General features: G+C 45.1%; 1 protein-coding gene across 1 annotated transcript in view; it reads right to left on the bottom strand.

Annotated features, from left to right (window-relative positions):
• Positions 1–21,318, bottom strand: part of LOC149449092 (macrophage mannose receptor 1-like) — a 155,581-nt gene that overhangs the window by 81,479 nt on the left and 52,784 nt on the right. Inside the window, exons 4-7 of the mRNA XM_089693714.1 lie at positions 11,598–11,759; positions 7,854–7,967; positions 6,440–6,583; positions 434–613 (exon numbers count right to left, since the gene is read on the bottom strand). Coding sequence (XP_089549840.1) covers positions 434–613; positions 6,440–6,583; positions 7,854–7,967; positions 11,598–11,759 — 600 coding nt within the window. The remainder of the gene's footprint in view (positions 1–433; positions 614–6,439; positions 6,584–7,853; positions 7,968–11,597; positions 11,760–21,318) is intronic.

Here is a 21,318-nt window from a genome sequence, read left to right as displayed (position 1 = left end):
CTCAAGAGAGTAGCGCTACATAATGAGAACAGGTTATATTTAAAAATACATTATTATGTTGATTAAGGGGACAGGAAAAAAACGGGTAAGGCAAATATGTAAGCAGATTAGTAACTTTTTTTTTCATTTTTTTTTTCGCGCTGCAATTGGAGAGTTCCCCTCACTTCCTGTCCGGTAAAACCTCTATCACCAGGGCAGTATGGGGACATTTCTTTAAGGAAACTGTAGCAGTAAAAACAGGACAGAGGGTAGAATTTTTTTTTCTTACTCATAACTTCTGAATAATAATAAAATAATTATTTTTTCTTTTTTGGATGTGCCAGAAATCCCACATTATAAGCAACCACCCAGATATTAGAATCAGAAATTCTAACCTATTCAGTGGCAGTGTCTTCCATGGCAGAATAATAGAGGACAGATCAGTATTACTCACCAAACTCAAATTGAGAGTTAACAAAGCCGGAATCTCCAATATTGTGCAAGCTTGCGAGGTCCCCTTCTTCTTTCCTACAAGACACCATGGCATCCTTCCATATCTTTGCTTCCTTATGCAGTGAATAACAATAGCCAGCATAGGGGATCCAGGTAGGAGGGCAATTGATGGGCTCAGTATCTGTGACACAATATCAAAATAGTTCATTTTAGTAAATAATTGGGTTTTGTGCAATTTTATTACTCATTATTTAAAAGTTTTGTTTTAGGATAGAAAAGCTGCCGCTGCAACCGTAATCTTGCAAATACTACTTGCTGTCAGGACGTTTAAATACATACGCCGATCAGAAAGTAACTGAAAAAATTGTTTAACTTTACATATACTTTCAGTATTTGTACTTATCATCACTCACTTTGTTTATATAAGCTGCTTTGCACAGGTCTACAGGAAATGATGGATATAAACAGGGGCGGACTGACAACTCATGGGGTCCCCGGGCAATAGGGGATCATGGGGCCCCTGTGTCCTTGCCAAAACTCAAAAATGCCTATGAAAAAGGTACCAGGACAATCTCATGGGGCCCCCTACTGACCCCGGGCCCCCAGGCAGTGCCCGAGTTTCCAAATGGTCAGTCTGCCCCTGGATATAAATTATTACTGTACTATTAGAGCTCATTTAGACATGTAAAGAAATTTGAGCACCCATTAATGCGCCTAATGTGTTAAAATGCGTTAACAGCTTGTTTTTGGTGATTTTTTTGGTTGTGTTTGCATCACATTAAAAAAAGCTTTCCATATGCACCCTCTTTCACACAGACATTAAAAATAGGCAGTTGGGTCATGTTTTTAACTGTTGCTGAATGCCTATCAATGCAACTCAAAGTTGTTAAACTAGGCAGTGGATGGAGGTGTTCACACTGTAGCATTAGCATTGCCTTGCATTGTGGGGAAATAACGCCACCTGCAGAGTTTGGCAGGTGTTGACATTTTGCAACTTCCTCCATTCATTTCTATTGAAACGCACCCTAAAGCTTCCCTAAAAAAGCAGGCTTTTGTTTCAGGGTGGTATTTGGGGATTTTCATTTTTTGTTACTTTAAGTTGATAGGGCCTGTTTTCTTTCGTTGGTGCTAAAGCCTCAAGGTTTTTTTCTAACTTAATGCATTCTGTGCATTAGGGTAAAAACCCTTCTGTGTAGCAGAATGCCCCCCTTATACTTACCTGAGCCACATTGCAATCCAGCGCTGTACATGAGAGCTGCAGCTTTCCAAGGTTTATCCCTCCTCACTGGGCAGATTGATAGCAGCAGGAGCCATTAGATCCCACTCCTGTCAATCAATTCCAGTGTCGAGGGAGCAAGCTGTGGGGCCGAGTCCTGCTGTCTGTCAATGGACACAGCAGCAGGACTCGGGAAAGAGCCCACATGAATGCCCCCCATGGGAATCGGCTTTGGGGGTACCAGCAAGAGCGGAGGAGCCAGGAGAGCCTGTGGGGAACTCGAGAAGAAGAGGATTGGGGCCTCTCTGTGCAATTCTATTGCATAGAGCAGGTAAGCAGAGACATGTTTGTTAGTTAAAAAAAAAAATGTTTACCTTTTACAACCACTTTAGGTTTGGGTTGCTCAATACTAACTATTTGTTAGTATAGTGTGAAACCGAAAAAAAAAAATACAAGAACATTGTGCACCTAAACCACCTCACTTTATATTACTCACATTTAATACATACCACTCAACCTGTAGATAAAATGAAAGTTGTGCATACATTGCTTAGGCCTATCTCTTAGATTGTAAGCTCCAAGGAGCAGGGCCCTCCTAACCTTCTTGTATTGTTGCCATATTGTCTCCCCTTATATTGTAAAGCGCTGAGAAAACTGTTATATAAACAGTTATATAAATGCGCTATATAAATCTTCTATATGATCAAACATTGGTGCTGCGCTCCCGTGTTAATAATTAATATACTGAAAAATTATGTGAATCCATAAAAACTTGCAATTGTGTCAAAAAAACAAAAACAAAAAAAAACTTATATAAATAAATGAAAAATTAATATTTAAATCTTCTTCCTAAAAATAAAAAAATATATATATCCATAAATAATACATTTCATAAATCATATATCCCATCAACATGTGTCCAGAAACATATAGTAAAGAAAAGTCCTCCTTTCATGAAAATTTATCAAGACAACAGATGGATAAATTCCAAACACTTAGATGGCTGCAGCATACATAATGCTCTATTATGCGCTCACCTCCTTTTCCAGCCCATTTGGTGGGCTAAAATAGCTGTTTTTATCCTAAAAGGATAGATATATATATGCTGGAGCTCCTAAGTTCCTTTGGATCATTTCCCCCTGATGAAGCCACGTAATGATTCATTTATTTATATGTTTTTTTGTTTTTTTCTTTCTTTTTGACACAATTGCAAGTTTTTATGGATTCACATAATTTTTTCAGTATATTAATTAATTAGCACGGGAGCGCAGCACCAATGTTTGATCATATAGTAGATATTAACACTATTCATGAGTTGGTGTAAGGTGTTGGTGAACCAATTTGTGTATATATAAAAGGTGGATTGCTAGTTTGATTTATTTTCATTTTTTTGAATTTCACCATATTAGCTCACGAGTAATCATTTAAACTTGATTGAAATTCGCTATATAAATCTTGTATTATCTCCAGGAATTAGGACAATACACAAAGCGTGTGTATTGTCCTAATTCCTGGAGTTAATCCCCAACCTGTGACCTTTTGTCTCTAGTAAATTTGGCCTAGTGTTGCTCATTAAACTTGTCCTGCTGCTGGCAAGTGTATGCTGTTGCTGAGACTGTCCATTAAACTCTTACAGTGGCTTCAAGGTATTGCCCATGCATACTATTTAAAAAATTGGTGTATTTTCATTGTTGCCCTTGAACTTGCATGAACCTCTCCCACTGTATGGTGTTTTTTTAAAGTAATTATTTTCCCATTGATGCATGTCCCCCATGGCAGTGTCCAGCTTCCAATGCCTTTTTGAAAGTAGTTTTCCTATTAACCCTAATAAAGACTAGAATTTAGCAATACAATTTGGACCTATAGTCTTCAACTGGAATCATCTCTAAATTCAGTGATTCATTACACTCTTGGCAAATTGAACCTAGGCAAATTTGACCATCAGTTGGGGGAAGTTAAATTAGCTTCCTGAAGGCGCAGAGGCGGCGAAACATGTAGAGGCGGTCAACACGCTCGTCATATCTGGTTCAGGTGGTGATGTCATATCCGGTTCCATCTACTGGAATGCACGCCGATTCTAGGAGATGGAGCAGCAGTGATTGATACAGGCGGTGTGTTCTGCTATCTGGGCACCATTAAAAGTGAGTGCATAGTGTTTTATACTTATGGGCACCTTTATTGATTTAATAAATACTGCAGTACGATAGTCTTTAATATTTTTTTATTCATCTCCTCAGGGGGAATTATAAGTCCCACTAGGCTGGAAGTGTCTGAAGAGAGAGATTGATATTGGTCTACCAAACCATTTGGATGCTGCCTCAGAGCGTTTTTGACCTTCCTTTTCATTAATGGTCATAGAGTTGTGGTGAGTTGATTAGAGTGACACACAAGGTGAAGCACTGGTGTGATAAGGAAGAAGAAGAGAGATATTCATTTATTCACCATAGAGCATTTTGTTCAAACTGTGGTGTGGGTTTTTTTTATAGAAATTTTGACAAATATGTTATAGATTTAAATGTCATTGCTAATTTATGAAATTGTAAGTGTAAGTGCCATACCATTTTACAGTTGATTGATGATTTAAAGTGGTGCAACTAAAGGGGCAGACACACATTTTTATATATATATATATATATATATATATATATATATACACTCACAGTGAAGGAAATAAGTATTTGATCCCATGCTGATTTTGAATGTTTCCCCACTTACAAAGAATTGATCAGTGTAGGAAGCTGAATGTTCAAGTTGCAAAACGTCAGCCACCAAACCGTAATGACTTGGAGAGGATCTGCCAAGAGGAGTGGGCCAAAATCCCTCCTGAGATGTGTGCAAACCTGGTGGCCAACTACAGGAAACGTCTGGCCTCTGTGATTGCCAACAAGGGATTTGTCACCAAGTACTAATGTTTTGTGAAGGGGATCAAATACTTATTTCCCTCATGAACATGCAAATCAGTGCATAATTTGTTAGACATGCATTTCTTTTGAATGTTTTGTTGCTATTCTGTTTCTCAGTGTTACAATACACCTACCATTCAATTTTTAGACTGATAGTTTCTTTGTCAGTGGGCAAACATGCAAAATCAGCAGGTGATCAAATACTTATTTCCTCCACTGTATATATGTGTGTGTATATATAATATTATATATATATAAAAGCACATTATAATATTTGTGTGCTAGGTTTATTGCACAAATTTCAAAGGAGCATGTGCCTACTAGTAGCTATAAATGAGCAAAAGCCATATACAGAGATTAAGATAACGAGAGATGAGGATAGATAGAGAGAAATGAAATAGGCAGAGATTAAGTATAGTGGAAGAAAACCCCAATTATATTACATAATTACATAGTTAGTCTGGCTGAAAAAAGACACAAGTCCATCTAGTTCAACCTTAAAAGGAAATTAAAAAATAAAAAAATATATATTTTATATATATATATATATATATATATATATATATATATATATATAATATTCTATACCCACAGTTGATTCAGGGAAAGGCAAAAAAACCCCAGCAAAGCATGATCCAATTTGCTCCAGCAGAGGAAAAATTTCCTTCCTGATCCCCCAAGAGGCAATCGGATATTCCCTGGATTTACCTATAAACGTTAGTATCCAGTTATATTATGTGTATCTAGAAAAGAATCCAGGCCTTTTTAAAAGCAATCCACTGACCGGGTCAGACCACTCTTGAGGTAGTCTATTCCACATTTTCACAGCTTTTACTGTGAAGAAACCTTTCCATATTTGGAGATTAAATTTCTTTTCCTCCAGACGTAAATTGTGCCCCCTTGTCCTCTGTGATGACCTCAGGGTAAATAACTCTACACCGAGTTCACTATATGAACCACTGATGTATTTATACATGTTGATCATATCCCCCCTTAATCTCCTCTTCTCAAGAGAGATTAAATTAATTTCCTGTAATCTTTCCTCATAGCTGAGCTCCTCCATGTCTCTTATCAGTTTGGTTGCCCTTCTCTGCACTTTCTCCAGTTCCCTGATATTCTTTTTTCTGAATTGGTGCCCAAAATTGAACTGCATATTCTAGATGAGGTATTACTAATGATTTGTACCGGGGTAATATGATATCTCTCTCTCTCTGGAGTCTATACCTCTTTTAATACAAGAGACGATTTTGCTCGCTTTAGAACCCGCAGCTTGGCATTGCATGCCATTATTAAGCTTGTGATCTACCGGAACTCCCAGATCCTTCTCCACCATTGACTCCACCATTGTAAGATGCATATTTTTTGCCCCCCCCCCCCCCCCAAGTGCAGAACCTTACATTTATCAACATTAAACCTCATTTGCCACATAGTTGCACAATTAAACCGTGCATTGAGGTCGGCATGTAAGTTACAGAAATCCTGTAAGGACGTTATTCCACTGCATTGCTTGGTGTCATCTGCAAAGACTGAAATGTTACTTTTAATCCCAGACCCTATATCATTTAAAAATATATTAAAAAGTAAGGGTCCCAACACTGAACTATAAACAGCGCAAGCTTACAGTAGAAGATATTCACCATACCTACAGGTAAGTCTTTCTATAGGCTTACCTGTAGGTACAAATGGTATATCTGAGTTTAATACCTTTTTTTAATCAAAAGTGAAAAAGAAGACGAGAAAGGTTGAGAGAGAGAGATATGGAGATAGAGAAAGGCAGGGAGACAGAAGGAGAGGGAGAGTGCCAAAATAGTTATTACCTAATATGAAAGGCAATGTTCTATTAATTGCTAATAGACATGTAAACTAAAACAATTCTTTTATTTCCTACCAGATGGAGGGATGTAGGAGGAGGTGATGTTGCCCTTTTTACAGATGTATCCCAACTTTTGAGGGCACTCTTTGTTTTCCCACTTAGAGTTTTTTCCAGGATTCATTGCAACACAATTCTTCCCCGGTTCTGTTGAAGGGTTTCCTAGAGGAAGTAATAAAAGTGTCGTATTTAGAAACACTTGAAGGTCGTTCTACTGGAAAAAACAAGTTCTATGTAGGTTAAAAGCATTCCAAAAACTGCAAGAAAGAAACTGAAGGCATCTCTAGCTCCTTTTAGCTGTAAGCATGCCATGAAACGTTCTCCAACCAAATAGGTATAGACTTGTACTTCCAGATCTCATGAAGTGAGAGAGTGTAATACCCATTAAAATCTAATTGTACAATCTCATTTACATTTACCAAAATCTATATGGTGTTAAATGGAGACCTTTCTAAACTATTAATTTGTATCCATTCAGGCAGGCCATCAGAGCTGGGAGCCACCAGAGCAGCCCAGAACATTGGCTTTACACTTGAGAATTGCCTTTACACTCCAGACCATGGAAGACAACTACATAGGACAAGTGCCTTCCTTTTTACCTTCTTCTTGTGAGTTGCTATATCACATGCAAATAGTTGTATGTATTGCTGCACTTACATGGCACCGCCTTCTTTCTGTTATCTTTCCCTTCTAGCTCGATTTTTACTGGCAGCCTCTAGGTCAAGCTCTTCATATATCTATCCATTTGGACTAATTTATGCACTTTTAATATTTGCCCAATTTGTAAGTCCCTATTGTAGGGATATACATTGTGATATATACTGTATTGTCATACATTGCAGAGGCCACCCCACTCTCTCCAGGGTGCACCAGAACAATATATTCTAACTTTCTATTAATGTGCTTTGATACAGCACTTTGGGAATATCCAACTTCTTTTGCATTTCCCTTTTTGAGGCTTTCCCTCCTTATGGAGGGTGTCAATGATGGTTTTCTGCACAACTGTCAGGTCAGCAGTCTTTCCCATGATTGTGATTCCTACTGAAACAGACTGAGAGACTATTTAAAGGCTCAGGAACCCTTTGCAGGTGTTATGGCTTAATTAGCTGATTAGAGTGGGACACTTTGAGCCGAGAATATTGCACCTTTTCACAATATTCCAATTTTCTGAGATTGTGGATTTGGGGTTTTCATGAGCTGTAAGCCATAATCATCACAATTGTGACAAATCATGGCTTGAACTATCTTGCTTTGCATGTAATGAGTCTATCTCATATATTAGTTTCACCTTTTAAGTTGCATTACTGAAATAAATTATCTTTTGCACAATATTCTAATTTTTCAAGTTTCACCTGTATAACCTAAGTGGGTAGGCTTGTATTAGAACTGATTGGCTGGGTTTGAAAGAAATTGACAAAAGCCAATGATTTACCTGGAAGCCAATTAAGGTATCGGAATGGACTTCCATTGTCCCACTTCCAGCCGGCGTTAAAGTCCAGACTATTAAGACCCAGCCACAAGGCTACTGTAATAGTATTGGTTAATCCTAAAAAATAAAAGCACATATTATATAATGAAAATATACAGAAGAATTTAAAAAATAGTTAGAGACTGGATACACATATCAATCACCCTATCCATAGAGACTGGTTATGAAATAAACTGTATGTTACCTATAACTAGTCCCTCAAGCTCAATATTCTGCTCACCTACAAACTCTGTATGCATGTTTTTTTCTTTCATCTCTGTACATAATTACCATTTTTAGCTGTGCAAGAGCAGGAGGTCTACAGATGTTGTACTAAAAAGAGAACTAGACAGCAGGACTGCTAAATGGCTTAGAACGAGAACCCACCCCAAACTTTCTCCTATCAGAGGGGATTGCCTCACTTATTCAATCTACCAAGGCTGGCAACAAACGTGGAGCTATTGTTTGGCTTTTTTTATTATGCTGGGTATACATGAGTAGAATTTTGTTTGACATTTTTCATTGTAAAAATGTTAGTTTGTTTTTTTTAATCATTGGTGTGGTCAAATCAGCTTTTGTTTTCAACCACAGTGATGAGAAAATTCAAAGGAGCAGGATGGAATTTTTTTTCTCAAATGTACCAATTTGTAACAATGTATGTGGTTTTCGTTCAGTAAAGTCCATTCATTCCAAAATCGAATGTTAAATGCAAATTGAATCATGAATTACTTTCCAATGACATTGGAATTTTCATATGAATTTTCTCAAGAATTATTTTACAACTTTTTTCAATATTACTAGTGTATACCCAGTGTTAGAATGCCCAGAATGTTTTATAATATGATTGTCTTTACTGTCAGTGGCGTCGCTAAGGGGATGCAGGGGGGTGCAGTCTGCTGCAAGTAGATAAGGGAGGGGCTGCAGGGAAATTATTAGGGATGCACCGAAACTGAGTACGAGTACTGATACTTTTCCTCAAGTACTCACCAATACCAGTTACAGATACCTATTTTTAGGGACATGTATCAGGACTTACCAACTGAAGTACAGAAAGAGGCATGTAATAGGACTCAGTACCAGAAGTACAGTAAGGGACATGTAACAGGATTGCCAGACGTACAGCAAGGCACAGGACTCACCACCAGAAGTACAGCAGTCAGCGAGGGACATGTACAGCAGTCAGCGAGGGACATGTACAACAGTCAGCGAGGGACATGTGCAGCAGTCAGCGAGGGACATGTGCAGCAGTCAGCGAGGGACATGTGCAGCAGTCAGCGAGGGACATGTACAGCAGTCAGCGAGGGACATGTGCAGCAGTCAGCGAGGGACATGTGCAGCAGTCAGCGAGGGACATGTGCAGCAGTCAGCGCGGGACATGTACCGCAGTCAGCGAGGAAAATGTACCGCAGTCAGCGAGGAAAATGTACCGCAGTCAGCGAGGGACATGTACCGCAGTCAGCGAGGGACATGTACCGCAGTCAGCGAGGGACATGTACCGCAGTCAGCGAGGGACATGTACCGCAGTCAGCGAGGAAAATGTACCGCAGTCAGCGAGGAAAATGTACCGCAGTCAGCGAGGAAAATGTACCGCAGTCAGCGAGGGACATGTACAGCAGTCAGCGAGGGACATGTACAGCAGTCAGCGAGGGACATGTACAGCAGTCAGCGAGGGACATGTACCGCAGTCAGCGAGGGACATGTACCGCAGTCAGCGAGGGACATGTACCGCAGTCAGCGAGGGACATGTACAGCAGTCAGCGAGGGACATGTACAGCAGTCAGCGAGGGACATGTACAGCAGTCAGCGAGGGACATGTACCGCAGTCAGCGAGGGACATGTACAGCAGTCAGCGAGGGACATGTGCAGCAGTCAGCGAGGGACATGTGCAGCAGTCAGCGAGGGACATGTACAGCAGTCAGCGAGGGACATGTAAGCACTCACTGGCACCATTTGGGGGAACATAACCCTCTTCACCTCCGCCCTGACATCACTTCCGGTATCAGTTTCAGGTATCGATGCATTTGCACGAATACCGATAATAATGCAAATGCCTAGTATCGGCCTGATACTGATATCGGTGCATCCCTAGAAATTATAATTGTGAGGGAAGGGTAAATATAATTTAGGAAGGGGGTGTCCAGGGTATTTATAAAGGGGGAAGGGAAGGTTGCAGTGTAATTATAATTGGGGAGGGGGGTATTGCATTGCATTATCCAAAAATGCATGAGACCCTTTTCAAAATCACATTCTGTTTGGGCTGCATATATCTGAACAGTCTCCATAGAAATGTTATTTCACCTGTCATGGGAATCCATGCATTCTGATATTGCATCAGTGTGAACCAGGGCTCAACTGGACTGAATAAAATTATATAGAGTCTGCATTTAAAGTGAATCTAAATCCAAATGCAAAATTTAATACAGCATATTACAGCTGATCAGTCATTAGATGCGTTGGCTGCATTAGTTTGCTTTTTTAAAAAAAATGTTACAATTTTTTTTCACCTGGTAATCCAGTGAATAACAAGCTGTTGGTGCTTGTATGGCTACAATTACTCCTCCAGGGTATGTATGAGAGAGACATGGTGGTCACCCAGGCTGGACCACACCCCTTTAACCCCTCCTACTGTTAGCATGATTTGGCCACACCCAACACTTACTGTGGCATGCTTCTCATGCCAATATTGTCCCCACCCCCTTCTCCACCCGTCTCACCCCCAATAAAAGTGGGTTTGGACAGTAGGGTGTCCCCGGATTTAATTTTGAAAATCTGGTCACCTTGCCTAAGGCTTGCAATAATTTGTAGGGCCGGTTCACTCTACATGCGTTTCAGTTGCTTTTTTCTGCATCCAAAATGCACAGAAAGTAGGTAATATGGTTGTCAATATCATAGTTCACATCAGGAGGCGAGAGGGCCTCCTTTCCAGATGCAGAAAAAAAAGTAGAACAGGCTTCATTTTTCCTGCACAGAACTGTGCTGAAAAGAGGTAAAATGTATAAAAACACACTGGAACGCACATGGCTCTATTTAAATTGAAGAACAAGAGAGGGGAAAAAATTAACTGGAATGCTTAAAAAGCGAACTGAAGCGCATCAAAAACGCATCTGGATTGCGTTTCTATAGTGTGGACCGGCCCCAAGGCTAGGTTCACACCTGTGCAGTTTGCATTTGATCCGTTTCCGCAGTGCTTTTTGCGGTGTGTTTTGAACATGCGTTTTTGATGCATTCTTGATGCGTTTTTTCCAACTTGTTGCTGGGCAGACCAAAACGCATAAAAAATGCACTAGATGCATTTCTGCAGCGTCTCCATTGAAGCCTATTGCACCAAAAATGCAACGTTTTGCAGTTTTTTTTCCCAATTTGTTGCTGGGTAGATTCAAATGCAAAATGCATCAAAAACGCAATACATGCATTTCTGCAGCATCTCCATTGAAGTCTATATAACCAAAAACCCAATGTTTTGTGTTAAAAAAAAACTCACCGGGTGAAAACGCGCGAGATGTGAATGTGTCCCATAGGAAATCGTGTTAAATGGACTGTACTGCGTTTCTGCAAAATGCAGTGGAAAACGCTTAGGTGTGAACCTAGACTTCTAGTGAAGGTTTGGAATGACTGTGATTCTGCTTACATTGTTCTTTGGTTTGATTAGTATATTGAGGCTGTCGATAGATCTTCCTATCCTTATCCCCCCCCCCCCCCATAACTCACCGGAAATGTACGTTTGCTCATGTAGTTCAGTTACGCTCAATAACTCGGCATCCATTTGCTGACAGCTCCTCCGTGCTTGGTACCAAGTCAGAGCTGAGCCGTCAATGATCTGATACTTGACCCCAGTGATGGAATCTGTTGTCCATGATATTTCTGTCATAGCTGAAAAGAGAAAAGAGAGATGTAAAGGAACACCATCCTCAAGGGCTGCCAAATTGATTGAGTTTTTCCAATAGTCTGAAAAATGACAAACAGCTCAATGCATCATACGTACCTATCACCTTAAAGCGGAGCTCCACCTAAAAGGGGAAATTCCACTTTAATGCATAGTCCCCCGCTACCCAATAAGGATAGGCACCTTTGGGGAGCGGGGGGGGGGGGGGGGGGCAGCGGGTACCCATGTTTGACAGGTCCCCACTCCCACTTCAACTGCAATCGGAAGTGGATGTTGTTCTCTTCCCCTCCTTCCCCGTAGTCTTCTGGGACACTCGACAGGTCGCAGAAGACGATGGGGCCATTCACAAAGCGCAACGCTTCTCACGCATGCACAGTGGGCACCCGGATGTGAAGTCGCAAGCTGTCACAGCCGGATGCCCACACTAAAAATGCTGGTACCAGGGAGAGAAGACGGACGATGAATCCAGCCATGGTGAGGACATCGCTGGACCGAGGGACAGGTAAGTGTCTGTATTTTAAATGTCAGCAGCTACAGTTTTTGTTTAAATCTGCTGGAACTCCACTTTAATGACAATAGACTGTAGGGATCATATTAGGTCATTTGTGGCAATAATACTGGAAGAGTTGTATTTTAGCAATGCTGAGTATTGCTAAAGGAAAATCTGGAGAGGGATTAGAACACCTGTCAGTTGTTGTTACTGTCAGTGTCCTATAAGGCCCCTTTCACACGGGAGTTCCATTTTTTTCATCAGTTCAGTCACGTTTTTTCCAAGAAAAAAACAGATTAATTCACATCAGTTTTTCATCAGTTGACATCAGATAACATCCATTTTTCATCAGTTTACATCCATTTTCTGTCTGTTTACATTCATTTTTCATCTTTTTTTGTCTGTTTACATCCATGTTTTGTCCATTCCATTTTTAATTTTTTTTAAAATAGAGTTTACTTCAGTTTAAAAAAACGGATGTTAACGGATGTGGATGTAGCTGGGCCGTTTCTGTTTCCCTTTTAAGACTGAATGTTGTCAGAAAGGCTGCTTAAAAGAGCAGTGCGTGACAGACAGCCCAGAAATCTCAAAGAACTGGAAGACATTTGTAAAGAAGAATGGGCAAAGATACCTCAAACAAGAATTGAAAGACTCTTGGCTGGCTACAAAAAGTGTTTACAAGCTGTGATACTTGCCAAAGGGGGCAGTACAAGATATTAACTCTGCAGGGGGCCCAAACTTTTGCAGACGCCATTTTTTTGTTTTCTGTTATTTTGAAAGTGTAAATGATGGAAATAAAATCTAACTTTTGTTGACATATTATAAGAATGTCTAATCTGTAATTTGATGCCTTTTGGAGATTTCTCCATCTTTCATTGACTCCTTTATGCACGTTAATACAAATTTATAGCTGGGGTGCCCAAACTTTCGATCCCCACTGTATATATATATATATATATATATATATATATATATATATATGGTTCATCACTGAAGTAAGGACAGAAGTGCCCATTAATTCCATCGTCTCCTTCGGGGTGATCATCTGTTTACATTTGCTAGTCCATAGAAATATATGGATGTCCGTTTTTCATCCGTAAACCGACAGATGAAAAATGGACATACGGAACGCCTGTGTGAAAGGGGCCTAAGGGAGATTCACCCTCTCTATTTGTGCTGTTTACAGTTACCACCAAAAGTGAAAGAAAATAACAAAGTTTGTGTTTCCCCAGAAGAGTAAAAGAGGAAATCTTCCATTGGAGATGCTTGTTCTGCTGACAAACAGGGAGCTCACTTTGGAAAGGTTTCCTGACTTCCTGTATTAGCTATGGGACAGGAAGTGAAGGGAAATCTCCCCAGTGGGACACAAATGACAAAATAAAAGAAAAGGGTTCGAACCAGTGTTAATTTTGATGTCAAATTTCAATTTAGTTTTAGTCATAGTCTTTCAACTAAAATGCAATTTTAGTTTTAGTTGTATACACCACAAAAGAACCCCGTGCTCACCAGCAATTACCGTATTAAATAAAATATATTACGTGAATGTGTTGCTGCTAGGAACGGTCATGCGTAGACCACACCAGAATATAATATCTACTTGCCAACCGCACACTGTACATATACTGCGACAGTGCAGGCTGGCTATGCAGAATCATGCATATGTACAAGCCGATCACCGAGTCCCGGATAGTGATTGACTGCCAGCACTTGGCAATCAGGTCTGAGTCTGAGTGTAAACAGCACAGAGCTGTGACCAGTGACAGGGGATCTAGTTGTCTTCATTCCCTGCTTAGCACATATTTATATATATATATATATATATATATATATATAGGCACATATTTAACCCCTTGATCGCCCTAGATGTTAACCCCTTCCTGCCCAGTGTCATTAGTACAGTGACAGTGCATACTGTTAGCACAGGTCACTATTAGAGATGAGCGAAGAAATGAAAAATTCGATTCGACTGATTCGGCGAATTCGTGGACAATATTCGATTCGAGTCGAATAAATTCGCTGTGAATTTAACTTAAAAAAGGGTGTTTCTAGGCTTCAGAGAGACTTAATATTAGTGCAGAACACTGTACCTTTAATTTAAATGCCCTTGGAGTCTGCTGGGGAAGAGAAATAATACTGTCAGTCAGTATGACATGCAGATGAGTGCCGTCGATCTTAGAATCACCGCACACTTCACTCATTTGGGCAGTCACGGGGCCAAAACCAGAGTGTGGAGCCACAGTGTGGCGGTGGAGGCAGCAGCAATGGGAGGCCATACAGCACCCTATGACAAAAATGGAAACCACCAGCAGTGTGAGGAGACCTGAAAGTGGCACATGGCAGAGTGTGGCGATAGAGACAGCAGCAATGGGAGGCCGTACAGGGACCCATGACACACTCTGGACCTGGCAGCAGCATGAGGAGGCGGTACAGGGGCCCATGACAGATTACGGGCCTGGCAGCAGCATGAGGAGTCGGTACAGGGGCCCATGGCAGATTACGGGCCTGGCAGCAGCAATGGGAGGCCGTACAGGGACCCATGACACACTCTGGACCTGGCAGCAGCATGGGGAGGCGGTACAGGGGCCCATGACAGATTACGGGCCTGGCAGCAGCATGAGGAGTCGGTACGGGGGCCCATGACACACTCTGGACCTGGCAGCAGCATGAGGAGGCGGTACAGGGGCGCATGACAGATTACGAGCCTGGCAGCAGCAACTTGGACAGGAGGACGTTCAGCTTCTGCACCGTCGGGTGCGTGCTCGCAAACTGTTGTCTCTTGGAAACGGATTCCAAGAAAGACTGCTGACGGAATCCGTGAAGAGGAGTAGCAGGAGAAGGAGCATCTGAACGAGCGGAATATGCCAACAAGCGACAACAGTGGCCCATGACAGATTACGGGCCTGGCAGCAGCATGAGGAGTCGGTACGGGGGCCCATGGCAGATTACGGGCCTGGCAGCAGCTATGGGAGGCCCGTAATCTGCCAGCACCCTATGACAAAAAATGGAACCCACCAGCAGTGTGAGGAGACCTGAAAGTGGCACATGGCAGAGTGTGGCGATGGAGACAGCAGCAATGGGAGGCCGTACAGGGACCCATGAGAGACTCTGGACCTGGCAGCAGCATGAGGAGGCGGTATAGGGGCCCATGGCAGATTAGGGGCCTGGCAGCAGCTATGGGAGGCCCGTAATCTGCCAGCACCCTATGACAAAAAATGGAACACACCAGCAGTGTGAGGAGACCTGAAAGTGGCACATGGCAGAGTGTGGCGATGGAGGCAGCAGCAATGGGAGGCCGTACAGGGACCCATGAGAGACTCTGGACTTGGCAGCAGCATGAGGAGGCGGTATAGGGGCCCATGGCAGATTAGGGGCCTGGCAGCAGCTATGGGAGGCCCGTAATCTGCCAGCACCCTATGACAAAAAATGGAACACACCAGCAGTGTGAGGAGACCTGAAAGTGGCACATGTTTGGGGCATGATTCATGGCGGATTTAGTCAGTTGTGTCAGGAACTGGTGGTTTGAAATCCAGACTAATCCACGCCTGATTCATTTTCACAAACGTGAGTCTCTCCACACTTTGGGTGGACAGTCGTGTCCTCCGCGGAGTTGCAATACCTCCTGCCGCACTAAACACGCGCTCCGATGCCACGCTACTGGCCGGGCATGACAGCCTTTCAAGGGCAAATTCAGCTAGTTGGGGCCAAAGGTCAAGTTTCGTTGCCCAGTAGTCAAGGGGATTGTCTACCTCGGTTGGCAGGGTGCTGTCCAAGTAGGCCTAAGCCTGTTGTTTGAGGTCCTGCTCCAGGTCCACCTGATGCTGCTGCTGCTGCTGCGGCTGGTTAGTAGTTTCCTCACTGCGCTGGTGAAGAAAGCTACTCATCATCGACTGCAGACTGAGGCAGCCGCTGCTGGTGGAGCTGCCACTGCTCCTACCACCCCACCCCTCCCCTGCTGCCATGGCAGCGGAACACGAGCGCACAGGGCCCACAGTGTCTGAGGATGGACGTTGGCGCAGACAGGCAGAGACCAGCTGACTACATAGGTGTTTTTTATAGTACGTTATTTTGGCCTCCCTCTCAGCAGGTGTGAAAAAGGCCACCATTTTTGAACGGTAGCGAGGGTCCAACAAGGTGGACAGCCAAAAGTCATCCCTCTGTCTGATGGTTATTATTCGGCTGTCGCTACGCAAGCAACCGAGCATGCTATGGGCCATTTGTGCCAAGGAATGCGAGGGACTCCCTGCCTCCATCTCCACAGCATACTGCCACGGTGCGTCTAGGTCCTCTGTCTCCTCTTCCTCCTCCTCTACCAGATGCTCCTGCTCCTCCACTCCTGTCCGCTGAGTGGAAAAACCACCCATTTCACTCAATAATTCCTGAGCACCAATGTCCTCCTCTACCTCCTCCTCTTCTTCCAGTCCTGCCCCCACAGGGGCCATGTGGCGTTGAGATCTGTGCGCCACGTCTACCGCACCCTGACCAGCCATTGTTAACAGCATTTGTTCCAGGACGTGCAACAGAGGAATGACGTCGTTCATCCCATAGTCCTGCCGACTCACGAATAGCGTGGCCTCCTCAAAGGGCCTGAGCAAGCGCAGGTGTCACGCATGAGCTGCCAATGGCTGACATCTAAGTTACACAGGGAGTACCTTTATCTGCTTTTAACATCAGGAAATCTGTGATGGCCTTTTGCTGTTCGTAAAGGCGGTCTAACATATGTAGGGTTGAATTCCACCTTGTTGCAACGTCACAGCATGAGGAGTCGGTATAGGGGCCCATGGCAGATTAGGGGCCTGGCAGCAGTTATGGGAGGCCCATAATCTGCCAGCACCCTATGACAAAAAATGGAACACACCAGCAGTGTGAGGAGACCTGAAAGTGGCACATGGCAGAGTGTGGCGATGGAGACAGCAGCAATGGGAGGCCGTACAGGGACCCATGAGAGACTCTGGACCTGGCAGCAGCATGAGGAGGCGGTATATAGGGGCCTACGGCAGATTAGGGGCCTGGCAGCAGCTATAGGAGGCCCGTAATCTGCCAGCACCCTATGTCAAAAAATTCAACACACCAGCAGTGTGTGAGGAGACCTGAAAGTGGCACATGGCAGAGTGTGGCGATGGAGACAGCAGCAATGGGAGGCCGTACAGGGACCCATGACAGACTCTGGACTTGGCAGCAGCATGAGGAGGCGGTATATAGGGGCTTATGGCAGATTAGGGGCCTGGCAGCAGCTATAGGAGGCCCGTAATCTGCCAGCACCCTATGTCAAAAAATTCAACACACCAGCAGTGTGAGGAGACCTGAAAGTGGCACATGGCAGAGTGTGGCGATGGAGACAGCAGCAATGGGAGGCCGTACAGGGACCCATGACAGACTCTGAACTTGGCAGCAGCATGAGGAGGCGGTATATAGGGGCCCATGGCAGATTAGGGGCCTGGCAGCAGCTATGTGAGGCCCGTAATCTGCCAGCACCCTATGTCAAAAAATTCAACACACCAGCAGTGTGTGAGGAGACCTGAAAGTGGCACATGGCAGAGTGTGGCGATGGAGAAAGCAGCAATGGGAGGCCGTACAGGGACCCATGAGAGACTCTGGACCTGGCAGCAGCATGAGGAGGCGGTATATAGGGGCCCATGGCAGATTAGGGGCCTGGCAGCAGCTATGTGAGGCCCGTAATCTGCCTGCACCCTATGTCAAAAAATTAAACACACCAGCAGTGTGAAGAGACCTGAAAGTGGCACATGGCAGCAGAGTGTGGCGATGGAGACAGCAGCAATGGGAGGCCGTACAGGGACCCATGAGAGACTCTAGACTTGGCAGCAGCATGAGGAGGCGGTATATAGGGGCCCATGGCAGATTAGGGGCCTGGCAGCAGCTATGTGAGGCCCGTAATCTGCCTGCACCCTATGTCAAAAAATTAAACACACCAGCAGTGTGAAGAGACCTGAAAGTGGCACATGGCAGCAGAGTGTGGCGATGGAGACAGCAGCAATGGGAGGCCGTACAGGGACCATGACAGACTCTGGACTTGGCAGCAGCATGAGGAGGCGGTATATAGGGGCCCATGGCAGATTAGGGGCCTGGCAGCAGCTATGTGAGGCCCGTAATCTGCCTGCACCCTATGTCAAAAAATTTAACACACCAGCAGTGTGAAGAGACCTGAAAGTGGCACATGGCAGCAGAGTGTGGCGATGGAGACAGCAGCAATGGGAGGCCGTACAGGGACCATGACAGACTCTGGACTTGGCAGCAGCATGAGGAGGCGGTATATAGGGGCCCATGGCAGATTAGGGGCCTGGCAGCAGCTATGTGAGGCCCGTAATCTGCCTGCACCCTATGTCAAAAAATTAAACACACCAGCAGTGTGAAGAGACCTGAAAGTGGCACATGGCAGCAGAGTGTGGCGATGGAGACAGCAGCAATGGGAGGCCGTACAGGGACCCATGAGAGACTCTAGACTTGGCAGCAGCATGAGGAGGCGGTATATAGGGGCCCATGGCAGATTAGGGGCCTGGCAGCAGCTATGTGAGGCCCGTAATCTGCCTGCACCCTATGTCAAAAAATTAAACACACCAGCAGTGTGAAGAGACCTGAAAGTGGCACATGGCAGCAGAGTGTGGCGATGGAGACAGCAGCAATGGGAGGCCGTACAGGGACCATGAGAGACTCTGGACTTGGCAGCAGCATGAGGAGGCGGTATATAGGGGCCCATGGCAGATTAGGGGCCTGGCAGCAGCTATGTGAGGCCCGTAATCTGCCTGCACCCTATGTCAAAAAATTTAACACACCAGCAGTGTGAAGAGACCTGAAAGTGGCACATGGCAGCAGAGTGTGGCGATGGAGACAGCAGCAATGGGAGGCCGTACAGGGACCATGACAGACTCTGGACTTGGCAGCAGCATGAGGAGGCGGTATATAGGGGCCCATGGCAGATTAGGGGCCTGGCAGCAGCTATGTGAGGCCCGTAATCTGCCAGCACCCTATGTCAAAAAATTCAACACACCAGCAGTGTGTGAGGAGACCTGAAAGTGGCACATGGCAGAGTGTGGCGATGGAGAAAGCAGCAATGGGAGGCCGTACAGGGACCCATGAGAGACTCTGGACCTGGCAGCAGCATGAGGAGGCGGTATATAGGGGCCCATGGCAGATTAGGGGCCTGGCAGCAGCTATGTGAGGCCCGTAATCTGCCTGCACCCTATGTCAAAAAATTAAACACACCAGCAGTGTGAAGAGACCTGAAAGTGGCACATGGCAGCAGAGTGTGGCGATGGAGACAGCAGCAATGGGAGGCCGTACAGGGACCATGACAGACTCTGGACTTGGCAGCAGCATGAGGAGGCGGTATATAGGGGCCCATGGCAGATTAGGGGCCTGGCAGCAGCTATGTGAGGCCCGTAATCTGCCAGCACCCTATGTCAAAAAATTCAACACACCAGCAGTGTGTGAGGAGACCTGAAAGTGGCACATGGCAGAGTGTGGCGATGGAGAAAGCAGCAATGGGAGGCCGTACAGGGACCCATGAGAGACTCTGGACCTGGCAGCAGCATGAGGAGGCGGTATATAGGGGCCCATGGCAGATTAGGGGCCTGGCAGCAGCTATGTGAGGCCCGTAATCTGCCTGCACCCTATGTCAAAAAATTAAACACACCAGCAGTGTGAAGAGACCTGAAAGTGGCACATGGCAGCAGAGTGTGGCGATGGAGACAGCAGCAATGGGAGGCCGTACAGGGACCATGACAGACTCTGGACTTGGCAGCAGCATGAGGAGGCGGTATATAGGGGCCCATGGCAGATTAGGGGCCTGGCAGCAGCTATGTGAGGCCCGTAATCTGCCAGCACCCTATGTCAAAAAATTCAACACACCAGCAGTGTGTGAGGAGACCTGAAAGTGGCACATGGCAGAGTGTGGCGATGGAGAAAGCAGCAATGGGAGGCCGTACAGGGACCCATGAGAGACTCTGGACCTGGCAGCAGCATGAGGAGGCGGTATATAGGGGCCCATGGCAGATTAGGGGCCTGGCAGCAGCTATGTGAGGCCCGTAATCTGCCTGCACCCTATGTCAAAAAATTAAACACACCAGCAGTGTGAAGAGACCTGAAAGTGGCACATGGCAGCAGAGTGTGGCGATGGAGACAGCAGCAATGGGAGGCCGTACAGGGACCATGACAGACTCTGGACTTGGCAGCAGCATGAGGAGGCGGTATATAGGGGCCCATGGCAGATTAGGGGCCTGGCAGCAGCTATGTGAGGCCCGTAATCTGCCTGCACCCTATGTCAAAAAATTTAACACACCAGCAGTGTGAAGAGACCTGAAAGTGGCACATGGCAGCAGAGTGTGGCGATGGAGACAGCAGCAATGGGAGGCCGTACAGGGACCCATGAGAGACTCTAGACTTGGCAGCAGCATGAGGAGGCGGTATATAGGGGCCCATGGCAGATTAGGGGCCTGGCAGCAGCTATGTGAGGCCCGTAATCTGCCTGCACCCTATGTCAAAAAATTTAACACACCAGCAGTGTGAAGAGACCTGAAAGTGGCACATGGCAGCAGAGTGTGGCGATGGAGACAGCAGCAATGGGAGGCCGTACAGGGACCCATGAGAGACTCTAGACTTGGCAGCAGCATGAGGAGGCGGTATATAGGGGCCCATGGCAGATTAGGGGCCTGGCAGCAGCTATGTGAGGCCCGTAATCTGCCTGCACCCTATGTCAAAAAATTAAACACACCAGCAGTGTGAAGAGACCTGAAAGTGGCACATGGCAGCAGAGTGTGGCGATGGAGACAGCAGCAATGGGAGGCCGTACAGGGACCCATGAGAGACTCTAGACTTGGCAGCAGCATGAGGAGGCGGTATATAGGGGCCCATGGCAGATTAGGGGCCTGGCAGCAGCTATGTGAGGCCCGTAATCTGCCTGCACCCTATGTCAAAAAATTTAACACACCAGCAGTGTGAAGAGACCTGAAAGTGGCACATGGCAGCAGAGTGTGGCGATGGAGACAGCAGCAATGGGAGGCCGTACAGGGACCCATGAGAGACTCTAGACTTGGCAGCAGCAT

Source organism: Staurois parvus, unplaced genomic scaffold (assembly GCF_062004578.1).
Source record: "Staurois parvus isolate SC_StPar_1 unplaced genomic scaffold, SC_StPar_1.0 ptg000636l, whole genome shotgun sequence".
Classification (NCBI taxonomy): Eukaryota; Metazoa; Chordata; class Amphibia; order Anura; family Ranidae; genus Staurois; species Staurois parvus.
Note: the sequence above shows the minus strand (reverse complement) of the source record. Positions and strands in the feature narration are given on the sequence as shown.